We start from the raw sequence: 9479 nt of genomic DNA, 5'->3' as shown, positions 1-9479 counted from the left end.
AAAAAAGTCATACAGCCCGATGAATAAATTGGCCTAATAGATACAAATTGAGATGAATAAAAATCAATGCTTACTAAATATAAATACAAAATAAATCTATTAGTAAAATAAAAATATAAATAAAAACATATTGTTTCACTATAAAAATAAAATAAAAGTATAAATAAATCTAATATGGAGATTGCGCGGGTCACCCTGCTAGTTAAACTGAAAGAAGAAAATAGGAGCTATGTTGGAGTGTTGGACCGACCCAAGAAGCTGCCCAAAGAGTGAGTATCCGGCTCGTACTCTCTTGTATTTATTTCTCAGGCCCATGCTATAATCCAAGGATCCAAGTAAAAACAGGCCCATATGTGATGGTACAATTTGTTCCATGTATAATCGTTCGCAAACAACAATTCGGCCCAGCCATATCGATATCTTCCGACGACGGTACAAATTCCTCTATGACAATCCACGGTACAAGTTCGACTTTTTTGTTACAGCACTTAGTTAACTCCTGGAAATGTGCAGCGGCGGGGAGCACAAGGTCATCCACGCACGCACACCCGCCATGTCCCGTGCCGTCAAACTCTTCGTCAACCTCAATCTTACGAGACACGATTCTCTCGTCCTCAGTCCTCATCCTCAAATGTGCCAGCCACGCTGACGCTGGGTTGCTCACTCGCAGACTCGCTGTCACAGCCTGAGTAAAGTGATAACCGCCGGCCGTGCCAGCGCCACCGCGCCGCATCGTGCGAATGGACCCAGACTCCGAGGTCACGTTCGAGTTCGTGCCGGTGATCCGGCAGTACAAGAGCGGCCGCGTCGAGCGCCTCCTCCCAACCAACCCCGTCCCGCCCTCCGTCGACGCCGCCACCGGCGTCACCTCCAAGGACGCCACCGTCGACCCGGCCACCGGCCTCTGGGCGCGCCTCTACCTCCCCGCCGCAGGCGCAGACGACAAGCTCGCCATCGTGGTCTACCTCCACGGCGGCGGCCTGGTGGCCGGGTCCGCCGCGGACGCGCCGGAGCACGCGTTCCTCAACCGCCTGTGCGCCCGCGCGCGCGTCCTCGCCGTGTCCGTCGAGTACCGCCTCGCGCCCGAGCACCCCGTCCCCGCGTGCTACGACGACGCGTGGGCCGCGCTCCGGTGGGCCGCCTCCGCCGCGGACCCATGGATCCGGGACCACGGCGACCGGGACCGGGTCTTCGTCGTCGGGTACAGCGCCGGCGGCAACATCGCCCACAACGTCGCGCTCCGCGCCGCAGGCTCCGACCGGCCGGTCCGCATCGGTGGGCTTGGGCTCGTCCACCCATACTTCCTCTCGGGCGAGAAGGGCCTGGCCGAGGGCGAGATGAAGCACGCGTGGCTGAGGGCCAAGCTGGAGGAGATGTGGGCCTTCGCGTGCGCGGGCCGCACCACCGGGCTGGATGACCCGCGGGTCAACCCGGTGGCCGACGGCGCGGAGAGCTTGACGCGGCTCCGGCTCGCCTGCGGCCGCGTCCTGGTCTGCCTCGCGGAGGACGAGCTGTGGTTCAGAGGCAAGGCGTACTACGACGGGTTGCTGGGGAGCGGATGGGCGGAGGAGGACGCCGAGCTGCTGGACTCCGTCGGGGAGGATCACCAGTTCTTCCTCCAGGAGCCTGAGAGTGCCATGGCGCTTGCTCTCATGGACCGGTTGGTCGCGCTCTTCAGCCGGAACCAATAGAACGGCGGACGCGCACTGCGACCGCTGTTGCTCTGAATTGTTGTGTACTGTTGTCTGGCGTGACCTTGCCACGTTGCAGATGCATCCGTTAATTAAATCGCTCCTTAAATCAAAGGATGGGGCTCGTGAGCAAAATTATACCGGCGATTAGTCCATGTTGCTGTTTATTTCGTCTGAAGTCGATCGGCTGGTTCATTTGTACTGATGCGCGTATTTCAATCAGATGAGGTATTCTTGTTTGACTTGTAGTCCTGTATTTCTTCGGAGATCGGCATCATGCTTTGGCTTCAAGAAAAGTTTGACAGAGACTGTTTGCATATATTACCCAAAAATTTCATCTACCTACTAGAGTATCATCACATTTCCATCACCTCGCTGACTTAACGTACGAAGCTATAAATTTTGAGCAAGCTGATCGCAATCAAGAACGAACTCAGAGCTCTTATCTTTGAGCCTCAAGTTTGTACTTGTAGCTTAGCTAGTAGACAAGATCTCTACTGCGTCATGGCCACCACAGCCACCTCGGGCACTGCCACTGCCGCCGCCGACGAGGAGATCGTCTATGAGTCCATGTCCATCCGCATCTACAAGAACCGCGTGGAACGACGCGCGAGCGACAAGTATGTCCCTGCCTCCACTGACGCTGGCACCGGGGTCGCCTCCCGAGACCACGCCATCTCCACCAACGTTTCTGCACGTCTCTACCTCCCCCGCAGCGATGGCGACACGCCTGCGGGAAAGCTCCCGGTCCTTGTCTACTACCACGGCGGGGGGTTCTGCCTCGGTTCAGCCTTTGATCGCACCTACCATGACTACTTCAACAACTTCGTGGCACTCGCCAAGACCGTAGTCATCTCCGTCGAGTACCGCCTCGCGCCCGAGCACCCTATCCCTGCTGCCTATGCCGACTCGTGGGAGGCTCTCGCATGGGTCGTCTCCCACATCGCCGGCAGTACTGGCAATGAATCATGGCTCACTGGCCATGCTGACTTCTCCCGCCTTTACCTCGGTGGAGAAAGCGCGGGGGCCAACATCGCGCACCACATGATGATGCGGGTGGGCGCGGAGGGGTTGGCCCACAACGCTAATATTTGTGGCCTCGTTCTGATCCATCCCTATTTCCTTGGGAGCAACAAGGTGAACTCCGATGACCTTGACCTAGCGGCACGAGATAGGCTTGGGAAGCTGTGGCACGCAGTGTGCCCAATGACCATAGGGGAGGATGACCCACTCATCAACCCATTTGTGGACAGTGCTCCGAGCCTCGAGGCCTTGGCTTGTATCCACGTGCTCGTGTGTGTCGCTGAAGCCGACGTGCTCCGTGATCGCGGCAACACCTACTACGACTTGCTCAAAGGGAGCGGGTGGCACGGTGAGGTGAAGATATGGCAAGCCCCTGGCAAGGGGCATAGGTTCCACTTCCACCTCCTCGAACCGGGTTGCGATGAGGCTGTCGTGCAGGACAAGGTCATTAGCGATTTCATCAATCATTGACTAGCCGTGAGGAGCTTGACATTATCGGAAGAGTCAAACTGTAACTTCACAAATAACAATATACTTGATTAATAAAGTATGAATTGTACGTAATATATTTGGGAAATAAGTGCAGCTCGAAGAAAACAATAATGATGTTCATTTCAATGTGTTGTTTGCCATTCATGTGCATGACTATAGGGAGTTTGTTTGCTCGTTACTGACCAACTAAGATGTAGAGGAGAGAAGGCGAAATCGTTTTCTTAGAAAAAGTTTAAAATCCTAGGAAAGGATCAAGTACTTAATTCTCTTGGGCGGCCTTCGCTACGATCATTGCTGATGCATGTGTTGAATAAACGATGATACATCTTGAACTGGTGAACATAATTCTGGGAAGAGGGAATGAGAAAAGGTCAGTACTTTGCTGTTTTGTTTCTTCTGAAGTCGATCAGCTGGGTCATTTGGGGTGCTGTGTGCACGTTTCAGTGTTTGCTTCATTCAGACGAGGTGTTCTTGTTTGACCTGTATTTTTTTGGTAGTAGTTAGGAGCATATGCAAGGGAATCTTGCACATGAGCCCCAGATACCCTATTTGCTGCCTGCATCCACACGACGAAACAGATAAACAATGCTGTTACCTGGATCATGCTTCGGGTTCAAGCGAAGTTTAATAAAACTCGCCATGATGGTTTTCCCTAAAAAAAAAGTTTAACAGAAGAAATTGGTGAAGAGCTCATCCTTTCGAGATCTTTTTCTTTTTGTAATACCTCCAAATTTCAATCAGTTTTCAAAGAAACCTGACAGTTCCATCTTCTGACCAACAATACGACTATACGGCTAATAATTTTTGTGCAAGCTGATCAGAAATTCAGAATTCAGAACAACTCTACCATGTTCTCATCTTTCTGCCACAAGTTAAGTTGCAGGTTTGCAGCAGCCATCAGCAGCAAAGCCATTAGTTGACCAATCAAATACTCTGAAGTCTCAACACATCGATCCCTCTCCCTCTCGTCTCCCGATCTTCCAACCCCCAACCACCGTCGCCCGCCTAGCCGCCCAGGCCCAGATCTCCACCGCGCTGATGGCCGCCGCACCCATGGCGCCCCCGCCCCCCGCGGCCGACGACGAGATCGTCTACGAGTCGATGCCCTGCATCCGCATCTACAAGAACCGCGTGGAGCGCTACTTCGGCTCCGAGTTCATCGCCGCCTCCACCGACGCCGCCACCGGGGTCGTCTCCCGCGACCGCACCATCTCCCCCGAAGTCTCCGCGCGCCTCTACCTGCCCCGCCTCGATGCCGACGCCCCGGCGGCCAAGCTACCCGTTCTGGTATACTACCACGGTGGGGGTTTCTGCCTCGGCTCCGCCTTCAACCCCACCTTCCACGCCTACTTCAACAGCTTCGCCGCGCTCGCCAATGTCGTTGTCGTCTCCGTCGAGTACCGCCTCGCGCCCGAGCACCCCGTCCCCGCCGCATATGCCGACTCGTGGGAGGCGCTCGCCTGGGTCGTGTCCCACGCTGCCGGCAGCGCCGGCGACGAGCCGTGGCTCAGCGACCACGCCGACTTCTCCCGCCTCTACCTCGGCGGCGAGAGCGCCGGCGCCAATCTCGCTCACCACATGGCGATGCGGGTGGGCGCGGAGGGGCTGGCCCACGACACCAAGATCCGCGGCCTCGTCATGATCCACCCTTACTTTCTGGGGAGCAACAAGGTCGACTCCGACGACCTGGACCCGGCGACGCGGGAGAGCCTCGGGAGCCTGTGGAGCGTCATGTGCCCGACTACCACGGGGGAGGATGACCCGCTCATCAACCCGTTCGTGGAGGGCGCGCCGGACCTCGAGGCCCTGGCTTGCGGGCGCGTGCTCGTGTGCGTCGCCCTCGGCGACGTGCTCCGCGACCGCGGCCGCAACTACTACGACCGGCTGAGGGCGAGCGGGTGGCGCGGGGAGGCGGAGATATGGCAGGTGCCGGGCAAAGGACACACATTCCACCTCCTCGAGCCGTGCTGTGACGAGGCCGTCGCTCAGGACAAGGTCATCAGTGATTTCCTCAACCGTTGACTCGCCGGCATGGGGGTGCCATTGTCCGAAGAGCATGCAAAGTGTAACTTATCCATATACCGGAAATAACTGCAGCTTCGTCACTGATGAATGCTGCTTCTTTACACTACATTTTGGATTCAGAAATCAAAACCGTGTCTGTGTTGTTTACCTTTGGGTGTGGATGGAAGGGAACTGCCATTGTTTTAGGTGAGACGTGGGTGTTGTATCACAAATTTGGGAGGATAGTACAGTCATAGTGTCATACAGATGATATTATACTTGTTGGACACAATAATTTTTTCTTTCTGTGTAACATCAGTTCAAAGTTCAGTTGCTCATTTGATGGTTCTTATAGATTGTACACGTCTCTGGAATTACTTGGTAGATTGGATGTTAGCTTGAGATTGATCAGCAAATACTACCTTTGTGCTTGTGAAGTTGCTCTTAGAAAGGGAATTGTCTTAAGCTCAACTACTTATTCATTTGCTCTTCTGTTGCCATCCTGTTCGTACACTGTGGCAGATCGCAGCCATTGTGGATTTTCTCATAGCATATCTAAATTAATTTCTTGCTGATGATTAAATTAATTCTCTGCTGCACTCCTGAAATGGGTGGTGATCTGGCTTACCTTGTTTTCTTATTGGAAATATCTGCTTAAATATTCTCTTACAGTGGTCTACTATGACTTGAACTCAAGTTATTCTCATTTCCAGGAACTAGGACCACGAGGCAATGATGTTTAGAATCTCTTATATTATTACCATATTATCTTGCTACTAATGTTTTGACTTGGCTTCATTAATGTCTTCATGGTAACCTCTCCCTACTACTTGGTTACTGTTTCCCTCCATGAATACAATGGCTGAAACTATTTCCATTTTTATTTGGAAACTGTAACCAAAGATGGTTGGCTCATCATCCTGGGTTACTAGATGGTTATGACGACAGCAAGTATAAACTTGTGGAGCGTTGTCGGTGTTGCAGGCCGTGGATGGCTTGGATAGGAAGAGTGAGATTCGATCGTGAAATACAGAGCAGGAACCCAAAGGTGCGTTCCTAATTAGCTAATTGTATGATATGACGTGAAAGCTGCATCTCATTGCCTAATTAAGAAGTCTTGATGTGAGTTCTTGAAATTTGTTTTGTATAGGACATTTAGCTATTATTCATGTACTATATTGTTATATTCTTCGCAACTAGTCATCATGAGATCTGGTAGTATTCACACTACACTATAAATTGATAGCTTTATCATCTTGGTTTACAGGAATGAGCAGAGCCGTCTCCAAAAAAGAACAAGAAAAAAATTAAGAATCTTGCCACTGGGCATGTAAGGATTCTTCCCAAAATACTTGTTAGACATGGAATTACTAATGTGATGCACTGATTTTATTAGTTATCCAATCCTTCTATTTTTTGGCTGAATAAAAATGTTACAGAAGCAATTCAGAAAGTTGCTGCTGCTTGTCATGCAAAATTTGTGTAAGCAGTTCTTAGCCCTCAGCTGAAACAATTCGTCACTTATTAAAGGGAACCTACTGTTTCCAATGCTGGTAAAAAGGTGAATGGTATCTTAATTGAAGAAAATGGAGCGTCTTGAGTTGGTATTATCACCAGTCCTCGTGAAGGAAAGGTGATCAGAATTCATGTTATTTGCACGATGCTCTCTTCTTGAACATTTTCTTACACCTCCGTTGAATACTCAATTCACAGCCTAAGAAAACAGACCACCATTTATAAGGGAGCTGTAGACAGGAATTACCACTTGAAGCTGAAAGCATCATTTTTCAGTGAGATGAAGTTTTCAGTCATGCCCTGCACTGCTAGATTTGCTAATTCGCATTGACTTCTGACACACTCTACTGACAGAAATTGTGAATTGTGCCAGGGCATTGGAAGATAAGCATGCGTGCTGAGCCATAGCGGAATACATGAGTCATGAGGTGCTGCAGTTGTACCCTGTTCAATTAGGTGCAGTATCTTGTCTATGTGCATCTTGCCCGTATGATACAGCCATGAGATTTTATCCATTCGTCTCTGTTTGCCACAAAAGCATTTTTTTGCCTGCTCGTATGACTAGTAGCTACTGAGTTGCTAATGTGCAATACTGCAATGTCATGGTACTGCACATTCTATGTGCGCCAAATATATATGGCATGTATGAGTTTTTGTCAAATTTCTAGAGAGTAGATTGTCATGAATTTGGAACTTGGAGTTGGTTGTTAGCTTCAGTTTCTTGATACAACTAACATTACTACATCCCTGCCTGCAAGTAGCTATTAGTTGGTAAACTCATCTATGCGCAATTATGTCTTCTGGAGCAATATACTTTTCAAATATTTCGCTGTGATGCCCCATTTTGGTTATGGGTAACTTTCCTTTGGTAGGATTGATGATTTCCTGTGATTCATGTCATTGTTTTTCAACGATAGTCGTTTCAGTGGGTAGTATCTGAATTAGACTGGCACACTGATTCACAAGTTTGCTTAATCATGTTTCACTGTTGTAGCTTTCCCCTTTAAATTAATTTTATGTGAATTATCTGTTGTTCAGACTTCAAAGGGCAGTCTGTCATTCTGGCAATTGCTATTGAATGTTAGCTTGTGTATTTTGAGCTGGGTTCCCAGCGTATATATTATTCTTTGCGTGTAAACAAAAGTCAGCCAGTATTTCTTGCTCATTGTTTTATATTTTGTAAGAATATGATTTCGTCGCAGAAAAAACTTCTGTTTTCGCTGAAGGAGAATTGGTGTAACTCCATCTTACAAATTTGTACTACATATTTTGCTCAATCTTCCACTCATCATTTCATCAAACTCCGGAAGATTCAACTAAATTTGATTCCAGTGCTTAGTATGTGGCCTTCGTCAGGCCATGCAACCATAAAGAAGGTTCCTCCTTCCGACAAGGAATGGCACATCTCCATCTATAACCAAAAGAAATTTACAGCAAATGATGTGCTCTCTCGAACCACAGATAGTAGGGTGTACCTGTTAATTTTACAAGTACGTGTGTCCTTGCCATAAACATATCTGAGCATTTTAAATTTAAGGAGACAAAGGCAATTGGCAAAGGAATCTTAGTAACTTTTGTTGGATGGTAGCAAAACTATGTCGGAGCTTACGAGAAGTAAGTGCCGTTAATGGCAGATTTGCGCAATGATGAAAACGATGATCTCCTTAATCATGTAGGGCTAAGTTTCCTTAGCTGGTCAAAAGACGAATTGATGGATGGAGCAGAACGGGATCAAACTTGAATATATATACAAAATTAAAGGTTGCTCCTCTGGTCCAACCAAGAGATTCCCTGATTGAACCGTACAATTATTTCCCCATTTTCTCTCTAAAAGCTGGGAATCGAAATTTTCTGAATGATGTAAAATTTAAGTGAGTATGTTCTGTCAAATTACTTGTACGGTTGATAAGACACTGAAAATTGCCACTAGCTAGTCATTTGCAGTATCTTCATAGAGATATTTTTTATTGGTTCTTGGAGCATAAATAAATCATGAAACAGAAGTTCTGTTTTATGAGAGTTGACTCCTGACCAGCTGACCAATTCATTTTGCAGTTCCCTTCTGTTTTTCCTTCATAAAACGTCATCTGCAAGTTTACTCTTTATATACTGGTATAAACATATTTCTGGTGCAGACATACCCCTTTCTCCCTCTATATATACCGGTGTAGTTCAGGCTCTCCCATCTCACATTAACTCCAAGAAGCATAAGCAGAGACTCTAAGCCACAGCTAGTCCCACACTGAGCTAAAATACGCAGCCCTCTCACTCTAAACTCAGCATTGTCAGATGGCTGGTTCAAAGGCTTTGTGCATTTGCATTCTCATCTTCATCGTCATCTCGAGCCAGCAGGCGGAGGCGAGGCGGCTAACGAAGGTGGCGGCCACGAGCAAGAGCGAGCTAGGCGCGTTGAAAGATGATGGGCAAAGCTTCAAAGCAAGGGCAGGGCAAGACGGCAAAGCCATGCCGATGGCGACCACGGTCGACTCCAGGTCGACGTCCCCTGGGAACAGCCCCGGCATAGGCAACAAAGGGAAGACCACCAACAATTAGTATAGCAGTATTTTGGTCCAAAAGCTCTACTTGGTAATTCTGAATTTATCGCTAGTTTTCCCATTCGACGCTCTTGGATTAAGTTCGTTTGTTGCGCGTACATTTTTCAGTTTCATTTGGGAAGTGTTTACCCATGCATGTACTACCTTCTGTAGATTTATTAAGATGAAATAAATTTGCGAGGAATTGCAGCCCCTATAA

The 9479-nt window shown here is 48.7% G+C and overlaps 4 protein-coding genes across 4 annotated transcripts; all 4 read left to right on the top strand.

Annotated features, from left to right (window-relative positions):
* The first annotated feature begins 200 nt into the window (after window positions 1–200).
* LOC100832478 (probable carboxylesterase 2) lies at window positions 201–1939 on the top strand. Its single transcript, XM_003574569.4, has one exon. It carries the CDS (start codon window positions 741–743, stop codon window positions 1689–1691), a length of 951 nt encoding a protein of 316 aa, XP_003574617.1. The 5' UTR covers window positions 201–740; the 3' UTR covers window positions 1692–1939.
* A 115-nt stretch (window positions 1940–2054) lies between these two features.
* Window positions 2055–3332, top strand: LOC100832167 (probable carboxylesterase 12). Its single transcript, XM_003574568.4, has one exon. The coding sequence runs from the start codon at window positions 2196–2198 to the stop codon at window positions 3183–3185; it is 990 nt and encodes a 329-aa protein (XP_003574616.1). The 5' UTR covers window positions 2055–2195; the 3' UTR covers window positions 3186–3332.
* Window positions 3333–3996: 664 nt separating this feature from the next.
* LOC100831872 (tuliposide A-converting enzyme 1, chloroplastic) lies at window positions 3997–5567 on the top strand. Its single transcript, XM_003574567.4, has one exon. It carries the CDS (start codon window positions 4245–4247, stop codon window positions 5226–5228), a length of 984 nt encoding a protein of 327 aa, XP_003574615.1. The 5' UTR covers window positions 3997–4244; the 3' UTR covers window positions 5229–5567.
* Window positions 5568–5777: 210 nt separating this feature from the next.
* LOC106866520 lies at window positions 5778–9479 on the top strand. Its single transcript, XM_024461220.1, has 2 exons — window positions 5778–6258; window positions 6478–9479. Exon 2 carries the CDS (start codon window positions 9015–9017, stop codon window positions 9276–9278), a length of 264 nt encoding a protein of 87 aa, XP_024316988.1. The 5' UTR covers window positions 5778–6258; window positions 6478–9014; the 3' UTR covers window positions 9279–9479.

This window comes from Brachypodium distachyon, chromosome 3 (genome assembly GCF_000005505.3).
Source record: "Brachypodium distachyon strain Bd21 chromosome 3, Brachypodium_distachyon_v3.0, whole genome shotgun sequence".
NCBI lineage: Eukaryota > Viridiplantae > Streptophyta > Magnoliopsida > Poales > Poaceae > Brachypodium > Brachypodium distachyon.
This window is presented reverse-complemented; position numbering and strand designations above follow the sequence as displayed.

Coding starts and splice junctions, on each gene's coding strand:
- LOC100832478 (XM_003574569.4), top strand. CDS start 741: ATGGACCCAGACTCCGAGGTCACGTTCGAGTTCGTGCCGGTGATCCGG.
- LOC100832167 (XM_003574568.4), top strand. CDS start 2,196: ATGGCCACCACAGCCACCTCGGGCACTGCCACTGCCGCCGCCGACGAG.
- LOC100831872 (XM_003574567.4), top strand. CDS start 4,245: ATGGCCGCCGCACCCATGGCGCCCCCGCCCCCCGCGGCCGACGACGAG.
- LOC106866520 (XM_024461220.1), top strand. CDS start 9,015: ATGGCTGGTTCAAAGGCTTTGTGCATTTGCATTCTCATCTTCATCGTC.